This window comes from Hoplias malabaricus, chromosome 3 (genome assembly GCF_029633855.1).
Source record: "Hoplias malabaricus isolate fHopMal1 chromosome 3, fHopMal1.hap1, whole genome shotgun sequence".
Classification (NCBI taxonomy): Eukaryota; Metazoa; Chordata; class Actinopteri; order Characiformes; family Erythrinidae; genus Hoplias; species Hoplias malabaricus.
In genome coordinates this window covers 219,809-242,500 of record NC_089802.1, presented here as the reverse complement: position 1 = coordinate 242,500, position 22,692 = coordinate 219,809, and the positions used below count along the sequence as shown (strand labels likewise).

Genomic DNA, 22,692 nt, shown 5'->3' with positions numbered 1-22,692 from the left:
TGTTTTCATCTAGAAAAGCAGACTAAACTTGTACAGATGTGAGCCACTCCTGGCAGAGACGTAGCACTGTTGGCCCACTTTCAGTATTGCAAGCAGTGTGTTAATATAATTGGCACACACATAAAAAAAATGCTCATTTGGCCCTCATCAGGGAAATATATTACTGTGCTGACTGTGGCAAACTGGAAATGGGCAAAAAAAGAAGCCCCAATAGAGACTAGTTTGGTGTCTAGGTGTCCCACGTGGCAAGCAAATGTCAGCTCGGCTGCCATTGTTCTACATGGCGAGAGGGTCATGAAAATGGGGGACACAAGGCATTGCCAAACCAGGGCCAGACTATTTTTGCTACTGCTGCAATAGTTTTATTGATTTCAGTATATGAAGAAAATCCTGTAAACAGTGTAATTCCTGTCTTGAATTTATATGTCTTGAAAATATATGAAATAGTCACTGTGTCACAGGACACATCCTACATTTGTCCTGGTTTCCATTTCCCAGTCTCTCTTTATTCCTCACTATTTTACAGACTTTATGGTCACTGCGTATTTAAGATGGATACATGTAAATATCCTCTGTTCTGTGTGGCTCTATATTGTGCCTCATTCATAAAGCAGCCTACACGGTCCTTGTGGGTGAAAAAAAGTGTACTTAAAGTATGTTATTTTGGAGCCACTCGTGTGTAATAAATCACTACTAATTATATAAGTTTATACTTAATAAATACTGAATGTAAAAGTCATGTCATTTTGGCCAATTCACAATTTAAATATATTTATATGGTTAGTCGTAAAAGGTATATACTTAATGTACACTCTCGGGGAAAAAAGGGACGATAGAGGTATATTAATGGTCACACACTGTGTAAATGTACCTTTAAAAGGTACAACAGTGGGGTTTAGAGTCCAGTTGTGTTCCCTAAAGGTACATTACATTCTCTATTCCAGGAGGAGAGGTGAGTTATCTTTCAATATAAAACTGTGTTTAAAAAAAAAAGTCCTAGAAATGAAACGGGTGAATGAAGTCAACACAATGTAAAAATATAGAATAAAGTACGAATATGTACCCCTTGGTGGTACCACCACTGTGAAAATTTTTTCTAACAGTGTATTGTAATTTGTAATGCCATACATTGTCATTTTCTAAGTGACTGTTTTGTCATGGCCTGTTCTTTTGTATTAGAATGTATTTTATAAGTAATATACATACACTTTAATGTGCTTTAGTGTTCACTCAGGAGCTCAGAGGAATATACTTCAATTGTATAAAACTGGGGAAAATAGCATGATTAGTACCGTGATTACATACTGTGATTAGTGAATTTTTTAATGTAACGATGTAATTTCATTTACATATTATTAGAGATTTAGTACAAATTACTGGTTCCAAAATAACATACTTTAATTACACATTAGTTCCATAATGGTGAGACAGTCCTTGTAAGTTGGGCAAGACTGCTGTAAGCTGAAGAGGAAAATATATTATATGTAAATGTGATTAGCAGTGTGTAAACATTACAAAAGGGTTCTACACGTTTGAACTACTCCCTGAACTGCTATTCATGCATACATAATGTTTACATACTGCTATTGTATTTAAAAAGTGTTTTATATTAGACATTGTACGACCATTTATTCATACGTAGGGATAATACAGTGGTATTCAATGTAGCTGGATAAATATTTTGATCAAGGTGATATAAAGATAAACTTAATGATGCAGACATTAAAGCCGATTCAATTTACAGACAAATGATCGATATTTTTCAAAGATGCAGTGGTTGAACATGGATTAAACTAGCTGTCGACACCTGTATTTTAGCTCAACAAAGTGAAGTTGAAAAATGACTCCATGCTCTTATCTCAAGACAGTTCTTTTATTAAGCTTTCCAAAGTAGAAAGTCACCATACATTTGAGGTTATTTTGCAACGATACACTGGTTTTGGTGCCCCCAAAATGCATGCATATATAAGTTATATATCTGTTTCAGTTTTTTTCTGTACATTATTGGGAGTTAAATATATACTTTTTATTTTATTATGATTTCTTTTTTAACATTCTCTTACATCCAAAAAGTAAACGTTCCAAAACACGAAGAGACATATCGAGTCGAGAGCGGAGAGATTCCGTTTGGCTGCTGGGACTGAGGAGATCTCCCCAGCCAATGAGGCGGTCAGAAACTTGGCTTTATTTTAATGAAGAAAGAAGAAACACTGGCAGCTTCCAATCGTTGACACCTTACTGCTTTTGTCTCTAAATTTACCAAAAAAGAGATGGACAGGTTTGGCGTGAGAAGAACAGAACAAAGAGAACATAGGAAGAGCTTAGTTTCACACGTAAAGAAAGACAGACAAGACGGAGAGGCAAGAAGACAACAGGAGGAGGAGAGACAGACACGGCTGGTTTGGGAGGGGGTTAAAGTGCAGAGGACCCTTGTTTTAAATGCAGCCCGGTGGACTTTCTTTGTGGTCTCATGACTAAGTGAGGTGTTACACCAACAAACTGGGAATCCCTTCAGTGGGATCAGACTGTGAAGAGTCTCACTGAGCTGAGAGGAGGCGAGAGAGTGGGAAAACTGCAAATGACTGAGTAGTCTACAGGGAGAAGAGTAGAAAGTCTGTGCTCTTCAGAAAGGTGCACACAGTGCTAATTCTCACAACGGTGCATTGCTCATTACTCAGTTACTTGGTACAAGAAAGAAAACCTTACCACGGTACACGCTGACGATTAGTATTCATCCACAACACCGAACGGTGGACAAGCAGAACATCTGTTACTCCTAGTTTACAGCAGGACTTCAAATGAGCCCATAAACATGTTTTATATATATATTTCATACACTTTGTTCTATTAGAACACCATAGCTACCAGAAGGCTAAACAAAGTGGACCAGCTTTTGTGGTCAAGCATCAAATGAATATAAATCTTCAGGCTCTTTGCTTCTCCAGACCTCTGTATGCCTCCTTGGTCTTCAAAGGCAAAGTGCTTGATAATGCTCTACAAAAAACAAAAAAGCACCCATATCTGCTCTTCTTATTGCAACTGTTGTTTGTTTGCGAATATGCTGTTATTGAACTCAGATTCTTCAGCACAGAAAAATAATACAAACATTATTAAGAAAAGTAAACAATGGGCCACACGAAAAAATATGATTGGCTTTGTGGTCCTTTCCCACGGTACAAACAAGCATCTGATATCTACAGTGAATGTATGCAAATATGTTCAAGAGGCACTGATTCTCAAGACATTTGCAATACTTTTTTCTCACTTTAAAAAAGACATTAGATTTCATTCAGGACACCAGTGGAGTTTGGCTAATGATGGAGATATTTCAGAAATGTGTGAAGTGACTAGACTTGAGTATGAAGAGGTACCCATTGTCTTTTCCTTCATGCATGAACAGTAGCACCTTTTTTCTTGTCTGTGTAATGTTCAGAGTAGATCATTTAGTAAGGCAAGACTCCACAAACCAATCATCATGCCCCAATCTACAGACAGAAAATAGCTGAAAAAATAACAAGTTACACATTGGAACTTGTGCAGACAAATGCTAAAGTAAATAAAATGTGGGTAAGTCTTGGGTGGAACTGAAACAGATCTTCTAGTCTAATGCCGTGTTCAGTCCATACATGGAAAACAAAGCCAATTGTTTGAATTGTGCACCTGCTGCTGGGTTGTGGCCATGTAAAGGGTTAAACACTAGTCTCAGAACATGACATTTTACATAGACTCCTTTAAAGTCCTTGACCTTTTTGGTGCATTTGTAGTTTTTTGCCCAATTTCTGTAACCCAAGGATCAACAGTGAGAACATGCATGAAAGACAAGCAAGAGATACATTTAAACAGTTTCTCAGAGATGTCCACGTCAGCGATCTCGTTTAAAAGCAGACCCACACAAATGTCCACAAGGCCGGAGGCTTTCTGAGGATGGTAAACCCGGAATATTCTGCGTTCTGGTTCCACTGCCACCAGGCATCGGCCCGGTAGGGAAGCATAGGCGCTAAGGAGCGGAGGGTTAGGAGGAGAGGGGGAAAAGATGGGTGCTCCTCCTCTTCTTTGGTGGGTAAGGTGAAAAGCAAGATGGGCGAGTGAAGGGGTGAAGGGAGGAGGAGTGAATGAGTGAAGGAAGGAGAAAGAGGAGGGATGGTGCCTGTCCTATGCAGACGAGTGCCTGTGTGTCTGTCTGTCCTCTCACACTGTCGATATCAATTTGCCCTCCGAACTGTGGAACAAAGAGAGGGAGAGGCTGCCAGGTTGGGTTCAGACACACACACACACACACACACACAACAAAGCACAATCAGCACAACGAGCTCAATGAGGGACATATGGCTAGCGCTAATGCTAATGTTAATGCTAATCCCTCTAAAATCAAGTGATGCTTAAGAAAATTAACAATGCTAATGCTGCAGGTCATGAATAAAAGCAGGAAGCATTTAGCGTTATTAACATAAGGCCAATAGGTGGCTAATGGGTTTCTGTGTATTTGTATTGAACATTTCCATCTCAGTGGCAGTTACATTTTGGTGCAGCACAGTTTTACAGTGAGATTTAAAATCCAGGACACCACATCATTCTGTATGTTACTCTGTAGTTTGGTTATTCATCTGTATATTAATTATGCATCAGTGTTACTTGTTCATTTGCCTTTTATTGGTTACTAACCGTACTGCAATATTACAATTCGTCTAGTAAAATTCACTAGTAAAATTATTAATTCCAGATGAATCTGCCAAAATGCATCAATACAAATGTATTCCAATGAGCACTCAGGACACCTTGCATTCAGTGGGAGGAGTGAGATCTGTTATTATTTTAGACTATTTTCCTGGTTTTTTTCTTGATGCCTGTCACTTCTACAGAACTCAAGATCAACTAAAGTGTAAACTAAAAGATAATTAAGGACTCTTTTACAGAAGAAACTGGTGGAACAAGCGAAAGCAAGAGTCAAAAACAAACACAAAATGGAATGAGGACTTCAAAACAAATGAAAAAATCTATGAAATATTAAATCCACTGGAAGTTGACTGCATCAGGGAATTCTACTCCCATAGATGAACAACGATTCCTGAATATTCATTTTCCATTAATCTTACAGTTAATCTTTTAACTGAGTACAGTCTTTAGAGCTAAGCTTAAAAGCATGAAGCTCAAAGGGTGGTCATCTATGGGAAAGGAGCGGGTTTTACTTGGATATCACAGACAATGGCTTATAACTACGTAAGCATTTTCAAACCCATTGAAACAATAAGAGGCTTTGCCTCCCTCTGTCCCAATGGGTTTGGATGCACTTATTGGTCACCCGCCCACCTTTTATCACGCTTTAGGCAAGAGATCCACAAGCCTCTACTACGGAGGACTGGGCCAGCTGCAGGTCAAAACAGAACTTTTTGCTTTGCCACATTCACAGTCACTTGGTGTAGTTTATGTGGCATAATAATAGTTTGATAAAACAAATCTAAAAAGCCATAAAATAATACAAATAATATTAATAGAAAGGAAAAAAATAAACTTAAAATGATTATAAACCTTACACTAAAGTATGACATCTATCAGTGAACACTGTACAGAATAGTAACATCTCTATGGTATTATAAGCATTCTAGAATAATCAATATGGCCTTACCTTGTTGGGAAGCGGGCCTCATAGTCCTCCAGCCTTTGCTGTGGGAACAGAAACGCAGAAAGTCAGTAATCTGTTCACTGTGTCTTCATCACATCAAAAGTTCAAACAAATGGTACAAGAGTTAGAAGCATAATCTGTGAAATAGCATTTTTATTTATAATTGAGCCCCACAGTTTTTAGCACATCGTCAAACGCTTGGCAAAGTGAACACGGTGAACATTTCATTTCCCATTCGGTTCATGCGTTTCTGTATTGGCTATACAACCTTGTGAGTGTGTGTGTGCACAACTGCCTTTTATATCCACAACACGTGCTCTTTAAAATATCAGTGTTCACAAAGTATAAGAGGTGTCTACAAATATTTGGACATGTGGCGTATATGAAGTGTCAGAGGCTCCGCTTTGCCAGCAGGTGTCAGCAGTGCTATTCTAACAAAGCCGAGCTCTTTTCACTGCGGTACCTGAGCTAAATGAAGCTTCTGCCAGAGATACACAGTGAGAAGGAGGTCACTGAGTACATTCTGTACAGCGATGGCAGTGTAGAGTAAGGGGACTGGGTGCATGTCATTTAAGCATCACTCCTCTATTCACTTAAGACAAGAAGCAGAACATATGGCAGAGACGAAAACAAGCGTGGAGGGTAGACGTTATATAACAGAACCACTGCTGTGGATGAAGTGAAGCATGTACACACACACACACTCTCACACTGAAGAGAACATATCTGGATTGTCTTAATCGTTGATGCCCTTGCACTTATCAACATTAGAGTTATGCGTGCTTCTTAAAGGCGTGCGTCTAATCAGCTGTGAAACAAACTAACAGTCCTTTGTTCAGACATACTATATATTCAAAATGTATTACAAGCTATTCTATTTTTAGCCTGGATTTTACTGATAACACATGATATTATGATAATTTTCAAAGCTTTCTCTCTCTCTCTCTCTCTCTCTCTCTCTCTCTCACACACACACACACGTTTAGGGTAATGTTCCGAAATGTCCTCTACCCTCTCTGCTTAGGTGCGGTGTGTTGTGATGGAGCTGGATGCTGCTGAGTGTACAGCACTACAGTGTCTTTCTCTCTCTCAAAACTACGGGGTTTGCCTTGCTCACTGTCAACGCCTGGCAGCAAAAACATCTCCATCTGTGAGGATCCACACATAGATAGGAGTGTACATATGACCACGCATGACACACCATACACGTATGTGTTTGTTTATATACATTTAGGGCAGAAGATGCCCTGATTTTGTTGGCCCTTAAGATAAAAAATATAAGTATCACTACATACTCCCACTCCTTGTGCATGGTGACCTCTGATTAGTTAGTGCTTTTCTATGGAGATTATACAAGCTGCGTGTTAGCAACTGACCATCTACGTCTGAAGTGAGTGTACCTTAATGTATGGTGTGCATATAGGAATGTGAAATAGTGTGTGTGTGTGTGTGTGTGTGTATACCTGTGAAAATCCTGGCACTGCCACACTATATGGTCTGTGTCTGCTCAGTGAAGCTGTCTGTGCCATTAGCCGAGAGGAGGAGCCATAATCAGGACATGGAAGAGTGACCTGTTCTCTCTCTAGAAGGTTTCCCGTGCTGGAGCTTCTGCCATGCTGCAAACTGTGCACACACACATATATATTAGCCCAGCAGTGCAGTAAGAACACAGAGTAAACCCCCAGTCACTGAATCTAAATTTCCCAGTAAAGCATGCAGAGTTAAATTCACTTCAGCAGAGTTATGTGATAAACATGCTGACTTTAAAGCACTTCACCAGCACTGGGGAGTTTATAGAGCTCCTATCTTTAAGCTAAGGATGATTGTTCAGTATGTCCTTAAGAAGGACAGTGTCGATGATGTTCTCACCTGACGTGCAGTCTGCTGGTGTCTGTTTCAGGGATTACTCTGGTATAGGAGAAGGGGAACCATCCTCGCCTGCCACACACACACAGTGAGCACTATAGCATTACTGTCCAAACAAAACCTTGTACTGCCATTGTTTTACCCACATACGAAAACATCCTCTGTCCTTTACAATAAAAAAAAATACAGTTACAATTTGTTGTAAAAATAAATAAATAAACCAACACCCTGAAGTTCTAAAGGTTAGAAATCTACAGGAATATCAGATTAATATAAGAGATGCTCCACTCACATCCTGGTCTTCTCACTCTCTCCATAATGCCAACCGTCCCGGGCCTCGGGCACCAGCAGTGTGACGATGTCCCCCTCAGTGAAGCTGAGCAGGGTGTTGTTATCCCCAGCTGCGTGTGAGAAAATAGCCTGGACACGGGTCCGTCCATTCCTCTCCAGTCCTGCTGCCACTGAACTCGACCTGGGCAGTGTCTGGGTCTCCGCTGTGGTCAGAAGTCAAAGTGCTAGAGGTCAGATAAACAGCGACATGCTGAGGATACAGCAGCAGTGCCATCCTCGGGCACGGTATCAGTGACCAGATCACTGTCCAGCGAACAGATAAGGTCAAATGATCTATAATAAAGTCAATGTCTTTTCAAACAACCTTAAAAGAGCCCTTATTTTATAGATCTTCCTTCTTGAATTATTCATATACGTTGTCCATAAATTCTGTTTAAAACACCTTAAAATATCATTCACACACACAGCTTTGTCCTTCACCCAGTTTCCTGGCTTTTTTTAAGCCTGTCCTTTCTATTCCCTTTAGTTCTGGCCTGTTTTCATTAAATGTGTTTGCACTCTTATTGTCAGGGTGTAAGAGAAACAGTCACTACTTCTAAAAAAGAGAGAGAGAAAGAGAGGATGCCCTGTTTGACCTCAATTATCCCAAATCACATAAATTTATACATTAGAAAGATCTCTCCAATCAAAATTCTGAAATCAAATGCCCTGTTCCAACTGCATCTTGGGTGATCCAATCACAGTGGGCTGCCAAAACCCATAGCAGTTTACAACTGGCATTTTGAATTTGTTTCAAGTGGACACTTGCGAGAGGATGTCTTGCATAATTCCACTAAAGGAATTGCCACACAAATTTACTACATCATTATTCTGCTGCATTTCTTTTTAAATAGAAATGTCCTGTGAATCCTTCCTCACGTTCCAGTGCAGTCCAATATAAAACAATCAAAGTTATGAGCGAAAGCGAGAGGAGACACCGAATGAAATTACAAAAAGGAAGCATTAGCAACCTGCAATGGTCTGAGTGATCGGATTACAGTGCATCCACGAGACCCAATATATCCCATTCACACTTGTATTTAGTGCTGGCCACTTATGATTTCATTACACAGGACGAAGAGGGTAAAAGACCAATTTGGCCTAATTCACTTCAGTGATGCTTCCTTTTATGGGATCTTATTAAGATTCCAATTCCGAAACAGACTTCCCATAAAAAAAATTAAAAAGAAATCCTGAAACTAATTTCTCAGAAGTCTGGACGGTCTGTGGCCTCCTTACCCAGAGTGCTCTTGCTCTTGATGGGGGCGACTTTGCGGACAGGCAGGGTGTTGGAGTAGATGTCGCTGCCGTGGCGGTGGACCTGAGGGGAAGCACTTTTGGCCTGTACTTTGCCATCCATCCAGTGCTGATAGTCCTCGACTCCGTGAACCCCAGCTGTGCCGTTCACCATGGGAACGCTCTCTGCTCCCATCATCCTCTGGGGGAAGAACCAGCAGAAAAGTGCAGAGTCATCATGGTTGCCTCTTTTAGCACCACTCAAGTGATAACTCCTCAGTTCCGCAGACATCACCAACTCGCAATCTAAACCTTACAGAATAAAAACTATATATATGTATTATTTATTATATTATATTTATTTATTATTTTCCCCAGTGTGCCTAAAATACCCCCAGATTACTTTTGGTGCACTAATAAATGAGGAGATTATAGTTTTGGTAAACGAACCACACAACTTTCACAAGGGAGAAATAATGTAGGAAACGGTGCATTTAACTATTAGTACTTTATAAGGACCTCTGTTATATAATAAATATGGAATTAAACTCCTCGCCAAACTACGAGACTTCTGGGCCTTCTGGAGTATTACATTCTGTAAAGTCTTCAGTGATGAAAAACCACTGGCACTTTAATTACACTGGCTGTCACTCCTTCCTTCCCCTGTGGTTCCTGAAGGCATCCTTGCCTCGGGTGATGTTGCCACAGCAAGGGAATAAATAAATAAAAAACAAGCTAAAGGAGGACAGCGTGTGAACAGCTAGATGTGTGCAATAATTCTCTTCACAGCACTGAGATAATGATCATGCGATAATTTATGAACTGATATAAATAACAGGCCCGAGATGAAGGCTTCAGAGAAAAGGGCATCTCTCTTTATTGTTCAACACTTCTCAACTCTTCAGACACCTGAACATAATTAGCCCCATGTTTGGTACCGTGGTGCTAGGCTTAACTGGGCCACTTGTAAACACTAAAGTACTTTTAAACTGTTACATACACATGCATGCCAACACACACGGTCACACACACACACACACACACACACACACACACACACACATCAGCAACGAGATTGAAATACCCAGTATTCTATTCTATAAGTCTTGATTTACCAAACTACAAACTACATAAGTGTGAAGTGATCCACTGTGGATGATTTCTGTCACGCTGCATACGTTCATAATCTTCAGATAAACCTTTATGATGACCATTACCAATGTATCTCATAGCGTCCAGTGGACAAGCTGTACTTAACTTGGTCAAAATCCCATTCAACCTAACGGAAAGACCATATGAGTCATTGTTTATAAAGTGATATACTGGCTTCGTACAATGTAGAACTGTTGATGTTTTTGTTCTGTAAAGCTTGTCCCACCTGGCAACCATCGCCATGAAAGAACACATCTCTGAGAAGTCTCTGTGTAGGTCAGCTAACCCCCGTCCTTCACTCACCTGCTGGCTGCTCATCAGAGCGGCCAATTCAGGGGACAGTGGTAGGGGTTTGGCTCCTGGAATAGGCTCCGAGATGTGATGTGGTCCCCCGGGCCCAGTGCCCATCTGCTGGGTCAGAAGCATGGCTCGGTCAGGGAGCCTGTGGGGGTCAGCACATGCCTGCTGCCAGAGTGGGATCTTCTGGGTCAACAAGTCTTTACCCTGAGCGCACACACAAAGAGAATGGACAGTAAACGTATATATGGACACACAGTACACAGTGAAATAGGCTACGTCAAGGTACATACACTGTGGACTCCATGAAAGACACCTGTCTTTTTATGTTCACAAAAAGCATGAGATTAAATGAGACACTCTGAACAAAGCTCAGTAACTAGAGGTGTATAAAACACACCAGCTCCGCCATCTCTGGAGTGATGAAGCACCATCTAAGAGTGGTTAGCGGAGTGGCTAAATGTTTGAGTTGTTTGTGATTAGGATGTGGGTAGGATGCTATTTCAGACATGCTTTCTGGCTTCAAATATAAAACCTGTTCAAAAATGAACAAGAAAAAAGCAAACGCAGCTCGACTGATTGATTAAATATAGAGTAAGCCACTTTAAAAAGGTACTGTGTATAAGGCCTCCTAGAAAACAGCTTTGTTAATAGGTCTGAACGTCTTTTGGTCCCACACACAGACCTCATTTTGAGTGAACTGAACTCCACAGTGACAGAATCTTTGATGGAGGGCGAGTGATAAAGTGATTCCTCTTCACCGCTCTCAGTCTCAAAAGCACAGGGACATCGCTCTTTACTCTGCCGCACTAAAGCACTAAGACATCAATCTAACACACTGTGAGCTGACTGCACCTTGTCTGTCCGCACCAGGCCACATTTCGCCTCATTACCCCCAGTCCAGCTGACCAGTGAGGCAGTGGCCGAGCAGCTCAGGAATACCCGGATAGCTGCCCACGCTGCAGAAAGTGCAGGACGGGGTATTTTTAGGGCTTGTTCATACAGAACAGACGTTTAATTAATGCTGTCTCTGTGAGCAGTGTGCAAGCATAGTATAATTTAGGCCTGGCTCCGGAACATCTAACAACACCCACATGATCACACGGCTAATGCTCTGCTAATATAGAGGGTGCTGTGTTTATGTGACTGTTACATTCACACGTGTTGGATCATAGGGATATCTCCACATTTATCCAGTCCAGAACACATTTCACTTCAATATTTATGAGAAAGAATCGATAATGATTATTCAGCTTAATATAGTTTAGAATTTCTGTGTTTAAGAGAATTCAAAAAGAGAGTGGGAAAGAGGAGAAGAAATGAGGAAAGAAAGAAAGATAGAAAGAATATATATATATATATTTCCCACTTGTCTGCGAGAGTGAGCGAGGTGAAGTGAAGTGTCAGCCAATTGTAAAGCACCCTCAGAGAGCCGTGTGACCTTGGCTGGACCACGGCAGGCTGCACGGCTGTGTGCCTTTAGTGTGAGAGCATTTGTGGAGAAGGAAGTTAGAAAGTAGTGGGATTTCAGTGGAGTAAATTTGGGGCTAAAATGTTACTAAACCAACTGTTCTGTCCTGACATTAACTACGGTTATGAAATCATTAGCATGCTGCTTTTCAAATTCACTTACAAAAGTCTTACATCAACATGCAGAACATACCATCATCTTTATGAATCTGAAATATAAACAAGACATAACTAGGACATGAGCAAACTTCAAGAGAAGGTGTCATCATTAATTCACACCGTTTACAGGCAGCGTAACGGCAGCCAAAGACACCGGCCTGTGGCTGCATTTGGAAATGTTTTAGAAAGCACATTTACCATATTATAACCAGAAGAGACACTCCGCTGCCAGCGGGAAAGCCTTTGTTCTCAGTTTATCTGTAGTGTTTTTAATGTTGCACACACTTCACAGTGCTATCCGTGTGTGAGACAGAGTCTATTGTGCTGTTCAAATTATCTGCTGCTTTGGCCTTGGTACGGGGCAGTGAGTAAGTACCCAGAAGCCTTTGCGGGTGGGCCGTGGGCGAAGGTGTGGGGCTCCAAAGATGACGGTGTCTCCTCGGGCAGATGGTTGGCTCAGCACAATTCACTTTGTTCCTCGGCCTCTCCCTAACTGGAGCACCACTTCTTTATCATGGGCCGCTTACACAACAAGGTCGATGATGGGAGTCTGTGTGTGTGTGCAAGTGTGTACGTGTAGACCGTGTGTGTCTGTGTGTAGATGTTTTAACCCACATTAACTAACTAACTAACACTGCATTAGACATCTCTCAATCTTCCTCTGCGTTCTCCATCTCACTCTTTTTTTTCCTTTCCTTCTCTAAGGGAAAAGCAATCTTTACACAGCTCTGCCTTTCATTTCATGCATTTTCATTTAGCGTCATAGACTCAGCTCCACACACTGAATTTGCTCTGTGTCTCTATCAAACCTCAGCGTCTCCAGAGTGTGGTGTTTCCTAGAGGAACTGCCTTCCCACACACACACTCACACACGCACTGCTTTTTGTACAATTTCAGGACACTGTATATCACTATAAGGCATAAATCATCAAATCAATGGACAGAAGTCTATCAAAACATTTATAAACACTTTATGAGTCGTCTTTTAAGCCTGGTGTAGGGGAACATGTCGCTTTATGACCACTGCTCTACAGCGCACAAAGCAAGAGCATGAAATACAAGAGCATTAGTGATAGACTGGTGATGAATGATTAGTCTTGGATCATGAACACCACTCCAGATCATTCCAAAGGTAATAAATTGGTGACCTTAAGCTTATGGGTAGCTGCTCCAGTGTCTCACATTGTTTCATGACCTATATATATATATTAATAAAGAAGAATAAAATAATATATAATAATAACTTAGAGGAATAAAACATATTTTGGCTTGTAGCGCATATATAAATGTGTATTTAAGACTCATTTTGTTGGACATTTAATCATATTTTTTGTTTTCTGTTCTGAAAATATACAAAAACAAACACACAGACACACGCAAATGCAAAAGGCATGACGCTTAGTGTCTGGACACTGTGTTCTTGTAGAAGTGGGCCACATTCTGCATCAGCCCTCCCTTCTCTCTCTCTCTCTCTCTCTCCTGTGCGTCTTTCCTCCCACTGCTCTGTCTGTCAGCGCCGCAGCGTCGTAGCCCACGCTCAGCTCAGAAGAGGAGGAGAGGAGAGGTGGAGAGGGAGGGGACAGATTCATTCACCCGGACATGACTGGAGTTCCCCCGCATCACCGCGCTCCACTTTACTGCACAGATCACTCTATTCAGCTTCTCTCACTACAATGCAACCCTTATATCTGCTCATCTGCTTCTCAGGGACAAATCAACCAGCCTTCAATTACAACCAAGGACAGAACTGGAAAGCAGCAGCTAGAGACGCGGAGACCTTTATTACCTGTTCGGTTCACAGCGATTTGAATGGACTCATTCCCCATGCTTTCAGATACACAGCAGACACGTTCACACAGCAGCAAAGTCAGCAGCCGCTCTACAGCTTTGAGGAGGGAGTTTTTAGGGCAGAAACAGCTTGTCGGTGCTTGTAGTACAATGTTGTCTATGTGTGGGGGAGTGTTTCAATGGCAAAAGAAAATCATACCAATAGTGGAAACCGAATTTTGAGAGATAGTAGATTACAAGTTCAAAGAGCACATTATTAGAAACCCTTACTACATCCCTATGACACTCACTGGCCACTTTATTAGAAACCAATCCCTTGGTGCTCCATGTCGCTGGTGTAAAGCTGTTAATGCAGCTTGTGTTCGTCATCATCTAGGTTTTTTTCAGGGGTCTGACCACAGAGCTCTTCTTGTCTGGTTATTTTTGGGCAGTGGACCACTGTCAACCTTGTGTTTTTAGACAGCGAAGCCATGTGTGATGGACAGACCAGCACCAAACACAACCCTGTGTCAGTATCACCCCAAAACTAAGAACAGTAACGACAGCCGCCCTGAGGTGAGAAACTGACCAGTGATGAGGGTTGTGGAAGGTGACTGAAATAATATAAATGAATATAACTAGAGTTGGAATATACTGATGATCTGTGTCATGTATTTCATTTCCAAGCAATCTGACAGATGCTGTTTCTGTGCCCAAACCTTCTCTCCCTCTCTATTGCCATTCAGCATTAGCAGGATGTGATGGTGGGTGCTGGGGGGGGGGGGGGGGGGGGGCTTTTCTCACCTTGCTGTGGTAGGCGTTGCTGCTCTTGGCCACGGCGCACTGTCGGTCCACCAGGAAGCAGTACCTCCTCCTCTCCTCAGACAGGGCGTTTTTGTAGCCCTCTGCGATGTGGCTGTCCAGCTCGCTCTGCTTGCTGCTGATGGCCTCCACGTACTGAGGGACAGGGAAGGCGGCGTGAGGTGGACACAGAACAGCCAAGAAGCCCACCTGGCTTCTCTCAGCCTTGAGCCAGAGAGGACAGGCTGAGAGAAGCTGCACATTTCAAACAGAACTGATGTCACACCGAGATAAATGGACCATGGGTTGCAAAGCTGGTGATGAATGCGTTTAGCAGGCTGGACCGCCTCTCTCTCTCTCTCTCTCTCTGATGACCCGAGCAACTGAGGTTAATTTGCTATCTGTTATGAGCACTGGACTCTCCCATGGAAAGGTCAAATGTATGATGATAAGAAAGCATTCACGTTGGCAGTGCAGCAGCTTCAGCTTCAGCTTCAAAGGAAATAGCACCAATTTACCGCCACTATGGAGATGGCTCCATGTATTTCACAAATGAGGTAAAAATAACCTCTTTTTGACAGAGTGCCAGGCTACCTGCTTCACTGCTGGCTGTTCTCTTAGCCTCTATGTCCTCTAACAAGGACACACACCTCTAACACACTTTGTATTTTACTTCGTCACATGCCCACATCAGCAAACACACCTTCGGTTACATGAGCAAAGCCCCAACCTACATCCAGACCACGGTGCCTCTCTCCTGAGCTGTGATCTCTACCTGCCGGGTGTTAATGAACACGGCTGAGCCGACCGAGGTCAATGTCACAGCTCCACAGGCCACAGAGCGAGGTGCTAAGAGGTGTAACGGCCTCAAATGAATTCAATGACTCTTGTTTATCAGATAAAAATGCTACACACCTTCAGTAGCCTTATATAAAACTGCCCTTATACATTCTAACATGCACATAGTTCAGAAAAAAATCAACATACTGCACCATTTCTCACATCTCACAAACATTCAAAAGACCAAGACACAGCCTTTTTCGGGGAAAATTTTACATTTGTGCCATGCTTTTGGCAGAAAAACAGAAGTCAGACGTTCAGACTTAAACGCCTCAATGCGGATCAAGTGTCAAATATAATGTTTATCAGTTCAATTTCTGGACCTTTTGAGGTTTAATCTGAAAAGTAAAATTTGGTGTAAAATTCATTGTTTCGTTTTTCCATGTGGTATAAAAAAGGACATTAACTTTTTCAGTTTTTCTTTTGTTTTTTCCTCGATCAGTCAGGTTTGTTTTTGTGATTAATCTGTGTGTTTTTCACGTTCAGAGTCCAGTTCTTTGGGATTTATCACATCGGTGCTTTCTCAAGAGAAACAGGCTTCCCAGCACACACACACACACACACACACACACATTCTACAATAAACTGCCCTGTAGGTGCACACACAGAAACCTTAGTGTAGATGGAATAACTGGTGGCCCTTGATGTGTACAAAGACATTAGCTGTTTAGTGGAAAGTTTAGTTGAGTGTTTGTGTGCAGTGATGTACAGCATGTCGTTCTGCCCCACTCTGAAAGTACCACCCTACCACTTTCTTTACAAAACACAGAACTGGAAAACAATAGTAAAGATTAATTTCTCAAATTTCCTGCAGAAATGAATAAAAATGAAGCTTAATACCCAATGTTTTGTTTCCAGATTCAGCCTCAAACAGTAGTTTGTGAGGAAGTTGAACTCATGAATGCTACACGGACTGTAAAATCACAATCAGAGAAGTGTGCACCAGCTCTGAGTTAATTTCTTCTGTGCAAGCAGCTGCTCACTGTGATTTATAACCAATTGCTGAGGTTCCCGCCTACACAGCCATACACATACTTTTATTACAGCGCTGTAGAGTGGGTGAGCTTCAATCTCAGTATGCATCGCCCATGCTAAAGAGGTCAAAAATTATAACGTTTACCCAGCAGAGCCAAGAATTACCATGAGACAAACAGCATACTTCACCCTGATGCATAACTCATGGTTCCTGGCTTCCTGGCTAGGAAAACCTCTAAATTGGTAAAGACGGTTTTTTGAACATTTAAATCACTTCCAGACACACTTCCATTCTCAAGAACCAGCCACTGTTTAGTTTACAGCATTATTTTATTTTTATAAATGCATCTGAGACATACTTGACACAAACAAAGGCCAAATAATAACCCACTCCAGCTTAATATCAAGGTTTTCTGAGGAAGAGTAATAAGGGACCGCTGGCATTTTGTTGCGTCTTTGCCGCCGTATGTGCATGCAGTAACTTCAGCCAGGCGAGCCGCCCTGACAATCAGACACCACCAGGGAGCTGTCAATCAAACTCGGTGACTCAAACACTTCTGGGACACTTAAAGCAGGAGAGAGAGACCAACACACATAAGCTCGAGCTCCCAACCATTCATGACTCCATCCGTTCCTCCTCTTCACGCCTACGCTCCGCAGCTACCAGGGCATTGTTGTAGAACCACTTTTTTAGCTCCATTACTGCAGGAAACCCACTCGAGATGAGAGCAAGGGGCTAACTAGCACACGGCAGCAGAAAAGTGGAAGAACAGGGACCTCAGAAGCAGAACTAGGACAAGGTGTCCAAAAATAAAGGAGAAGAGAAGCTGAGGAGGGGAGAGAGGATGAGCAGTGCCGTGCTGGCTCTACCTCGGCTCAGCTAATTGATTGCATGGGAGTTGCTCTGAGACACGTTCTGAAATTAGAGCCAATGCCAGGTGCCTTCAAGGCGGCAGAGAAGGCTCTGTAGGAGTTGATGTTGAAGGTTTGTGAAAAATCAAATGCAGAGTTTTCCCCTCAACACCAGTTGCGGTAGTTCTATGTTTGCAGTCTGGATTTTGCGATGCGGCGGTGGTTCTATCTTTTATGGCGCCCTGGGCAGACTCCGTCCCCAAAATCCTGATATTTCTAAGCTTTTGGAGTTTGGACTTGGGTTAGGCGCAGGTTTAATTATGTTTTTAAAACTGGGTGGGTATCAGAAACTCGTGTGTACCTCCACAGAGAGAACTATATTTTGTACACGTTATACAAATCTAGAAAAAAGGTCTTTTAGTTAAAGGAATACTGGGTAAAAATTGGTATTTTTTGCTCCTGGGCTCCCCCTACAGTTGCAATGTGTAATTCACATATACAGCAAGTGAAGTGCTTTCATACCTTCCTCCTAAAGTTACAAAATGCAGCAAGAGGCTCTAATCTCCCTTTTACAAGTCACTGAAGCATCACAATGATTTTGAAGTTGTAATTTTAAGATTAAAAATACTAACTACTGTTGCTTTAAATGTCTCTGAATTCATTCACAAGCTAAAATCAGAGTCCCCACTCTGACAAATTTAACTGACCCATGCGGTGACGTGATGACATCATTGACACGATGCACAAATGTCACAATTTCAGACGTTTTTACAGATATGTGTAGACATCCCACACCACACCTGGCAAATGTCGCCCAATACCAGATCCACCACTGTGCTTCTGTAGGTGTTAGAAAAGCAGCAAAATTCCAAATAAAATGTCAAAAATATTATTTTGGTTATTGCTCAAAAGCCTAAAATACCTGACAGAAAACAACAATTAAACTAACATGCCATAACTCTGACTCCCTGACTACACTGTAGTGAAGAGGTGAGCTCTAATACCAAGATCTCAGTCTGCTCCTGAAATACTAACCACAGCCTTACACCAACCTCCTGAGCCCACCTTATAACAGACTCTGTCTTGCCTTGCGTTACTGACTTCAAACTTGTAGTAAAACAACAACTGCACATCGATGTAAATTAAGAACATGCTGATATGAGAATATGTTCCTTGTGTAGCATCTGTAATTGCACACTTAACAAATGTCCTTTCTCAGCATGCTCCTAAAGCACAGAGCACATCTTACCCGCTGATCTGGAGGCAGGGGCCTCACCTCAGGACTGGGCAACAGCTAGCTCAGCTCAAAAAGGCTGAACCAGGAGCTTTTCTACCGCAGATCCAGGATCAGGTCTCTAGTTGATATAAAACACACTCCAGCTCTGATTGGTTTATATTCTCACAGGAGCCGAGCTGGACCTGCAACTCAGACCCAGATTTAGGAACGTTCACATGATAAGAGTTCTGACGTAAACTCAGTGCCGTTTACATTTAAATGGAAGCAGCAAAAGTGTGTGTGACTGTAACATACGATGAACTCATATAAAAACAATGAAGGGTGTGAAAGCTGTGCACAAACACTGGTGAAAATCTATGTCAAAGGAAGCAGCTGATCTTTAGCCTCGGCATCTACAAAAGATGCCCTAAATTACCCCCCATCCCCTGTGCTGCTATGATGAAGCACAAGAGAGGCTGGATCTGAGACAATACAAGAGCCATATTCACTCTTACACCGGGCCTTTCTGTGGGCGCTGACACTAGGCCCGACCGAGTCAGTGAGGTCACTGTGTTCACAGATACACTGCTAACATTAACAGTACTGTCACCACTGTTAAAGGTAACATTCATTGAGACATCAGTCCCATCCCCATCTACCCCCTCCCCATCTGCAGAACTGACGGGTTCAGGCCTACACTCAGGCCCCGAGACCTCAGCTACCTCCCCACCTCTGTCCCCTACCTGCTGCCCCTCCATTAAACCACTCTGTTTAGGCCCTTCACCCTCCTGCTGCTCTTTTCTGTGGGCAGCCGAACTGTTTATGGCCGATGTCTCCACACTCAAAGCAGCGGAGTCTCTCTGTACGAGCCCTCCCCGTGTTTAACCCTAAAACTCACGTCTGTGTACTGATCGCGGTTTAAAACCTGCCTCCGAAAAGACAGAACATGATTAACAGCTTCATTTTTACAGCCGACAGGAATCACGCTCATGGCACCGGCGAATTTACCGAACCGAGCCAGTTCTTTCATAATCGCCTCGTTTTTAATGAACGGCGGAACGTTGGAAACAACAGCGCGGGTCGCGGTGCACGCAGAGGGCGGACCTGCACCAGCTCTCCCCTCACCCGGATCCCCGACTCATTCAGGCTGCTCACACAGCTCCCCTTCTCCAACACCACCACCACATTTGAGTCAATGTTCTCATGTCCTACCTCCTCTCCGACCGCTAACAAAACTTCCTCCACCGTCGCCCCGCTCTCCGGGACACACCTGACGCCATGGCCGAGAGACAGCGTCTCCACGCCGGCCTCAGAGGCCATGACGCCAGCTACAAACCCTCACCACCGGCCAAAAACAGTTCAGTACCAAACACCACACTACGCTCTCTTAAAAAAAGAAAGATTACATCAAATAATAGAAAAAAGAAGAAAATCAGAAAAGTTAGCAAAACGCCGGAAAACTCCACGAGCCACCGCGGACAATCCACGCGCAGAGAGAAAGAAAGAGACAGAGAGAGAGAGAGAGACAGAAAGAGACAGAGAGAGAGATGTTGAAAGAAAGAATGAGAGAAAGTACAAGGGGAAAAAAGAAAGCGAAAGAAAGAAAATAAATAAGTAAATAAATAAATAAAGAGAAAGAGAGAGAAATTGAGCAAAAGAGGAAGAGGGGGGACAGAATGAGTCTGGAGATTAGAAAGGGAGGGGACAGTAGTGAAAAGCGATAGCCCCTGGGGTGGTGTACTAACGTCATTCATTAATTTTCATCTTTACACAAGTGAAATGTGCCCACACACTCAGACGCCCACACACACACACACACACACACACACACAGAGCGAGTGGGCTGCATCTCTCTGCCGTAGCCCCTCTACCATCACTCCATCCTCCTCCAACTCTCCAGCAGGAGAACATGTCATAAACCTTGTAATGTGACCTCCCCTTCAGATCCATTACTGTAGACAACCCACTTTACTATGCTTCCACATGCGCGCGCGCACACACACACACACATATTCACAATCAAATTTCTACATATGTAGCTGAAGTGTGTGGGTTTTAGTACGTCACCCACCTCAGTGATGCGCTTCCTCTAGTGTTTTACACAATCACTCCATGTGTATTTGTGTGTGTGTGTGTGTGTTTTTTAACCAAAGATCTGTTCACAGATTAACTTCTCCTGATGTTTAAGCTCTTTTCTTTCTGTTACTCATATGAGAGTTCTAACTAACCGCCAATAAAACATCCACACACACACACTGTGGGAGGAAACCCACTCTGGCACAGGGAGACCACACACATACACAGCTAAAGCTGAAGAGAAATCATAGTAATATGCTTTAAAACCAAGTATAATAACATGGTCCAGCTTGTTATCATCAGTTTTGTTCCATTAACCAAAACTATGATGAAAAATAGTAATTGATGACCTATTTTTCCCAAAGGAAACCAGACAAAAGTTTAGACTTCATCACAATGACTATCAATGACATCACAATGAAATAGAAACAGGAAAATGCTCCACCAACAATGTGTTGTTGTCACAGCAATGGTGCTCGAAGCAATGATTCTTTGGGAGTCAACTCCTCCAAGTTTATTTTGAACTAGTGGCAAAAAACTGCAGTGTGTTCCTTTTTGTCGTGTGTAAAATGATGTAAAAAAGAGTGTGGTTCAGAGTCGTCTGAGCAGAGCTTCAATTAAATGTAGTTAGTGAAGTGCAGTCAAGTCCCAAAGAATCATGCCTTTGAGCATCTGGGAGTGGCGTGTATCAAATGATCGCCTGTTGGCTAATGAGTTGACTCACTCTCGGTTTGCAAGCACCTTCTGCAGTGATTTATATTTAATATTTGTATTTTTCATCAACTAAAAGTAGACTAAAACAATACTTAAACAACTAAAATCAGAATAAAATCTACACACATTTCTGTAAGAAGACTACGACGAAAGTAAATCAAAATCATATCCCAGCTTTAACAACCTCTGTCGGAACATGCAGGGAATGAGAGCCCTTCATGGGTCATGCTGTTGTAACTGGAGGCATTCTCCCTCATAATAACAGAGGTGTGTTGGTAAAGCTTTAGAGTGAGGGAGCAGACTTCCCCGAGACATGATATTACTCATTTGAGATGAGGAAGCCTAGCCGATGCTTCCCCTGGACATGAGGGGAACTGTCACTAATGCAGCATCATCGGACAGCTCAACACACTTGGAGGAGAACAATAATCACAGATACTGTCAGGAACACATGGCCGTGTCAGATAACATTTTGCTTAGTGATGTGAAATAGACAAATAATGCTCTCAGAGACGCAGAGGTAAGGAAGGCTGGGGGATTGCTGCACATTGTTGAACCGATACTTAACTGTGTAAGTTGTGCAAGTCTGGAGCCCTTACTGCCTCTTAATGTATTAATGTTTTGGCTTTGTTTCCAAGTGTCAATTCAAAACTTCAAAGTTTATTCCCTTAAACAGCAGGCTTATAATTTAGTTATCACTCCGCAGATGTATTTTTCAGCAGCCACTGTAAATGATTCAGCTGTGGTTATATAAGGTAAGAACTTATGGGAGTGAGAGACTAAAGTCGAGTTTAGAGGTTAGGAAGCAGTCCTACTGACCATGCTGAAATATAAAAGTTAATGATGTCACTGGCTATTAGCGTTTGTGTGTGTGTGTGTGTGTGTGTGTGTGTGTTTCAATGTAGTCCTCTCTTCTCTGGTCAATTGAACTCCAACCTCCTTCCGGTAGAGCTTATCTTCACCACAGCAGGACCCGCAGCAACGTCATGTAAAATTCATACACAGATAACACACTGAGCAGTTAAGTGGCAAGGACACACACACACACACATGAACAAACATATGCAGGCATTCACACACACACACACACAAATACCTATAAACACCCACCTACTCTACAGTGCAACACTGGGTTCCCCGGTAGACTTGGTTGCATTTTCACACTCACTAAACTGCTGAAAGTGACAGAGTAACCAAGGCCTGGGGAGCTGTAGAGAGAGCTTCCAGCTCCACATATCGATTCCCCAAAGCTCTCCACACTTCTGCATCACACACACAGCTGCACTGCAGACGCAAGCCCAGCAATCACTAAGTAATTACT

The 22,692-nt window shown here is 42.4% G+C and overlaps 1 protein-coding gene across 6 annotated transcripts in view; it reads right to left on the bottom strand.

Annotated features, from left to right (window-relative positions):
• LOC136691632 (BAR/IMD domain-containing adapter protein 2-like) overlaps positions 1–22,692 on the bottom strand; it is a 75,727-nt gene that overhangs the window by 5,242 nt on the left and 47,793 nt on the right. For 2 of the 6 annotated variants that reach the window (XM_066664270.1, XM_066664276.1), the window contains 7 exons: positions 14,702–14,854; positions 10,508–10,708; positions 9,056–9,254; positions 7,779–7,980; positions 7,490–7,558; positions 7,084–7,243; positions 5,624–5,661 (listed from right to left, as the gene is read on the bottom strand). In XM_066664270.1, coding sequence (XP_066520367.1) covers positions 5,624–5,661; positions 7,084–7,243; positions 7,490–7,558; positions 7,779–7,980; positions 9,056–9,254; positions 10,508–10,708; positions 14,702–14,854 — 1,022 coding nt within the window. Of the gene's footprint in view, positions 1–1,868; positions 4,244–5,623; positions 5,662–7,083; positions 7,244–7,489; positions 7,559–7,778; positions 7,981–9,055; positions 9,255–10,507; positions 10,709–14,701; positions 14,855–22,692 lie in introns of those variants that run through there. The other 4 variants (XM_066664273.1, XM_066664274.1, XM_066664271.1 and 1 more) reach the window with 4 other exon arrangements.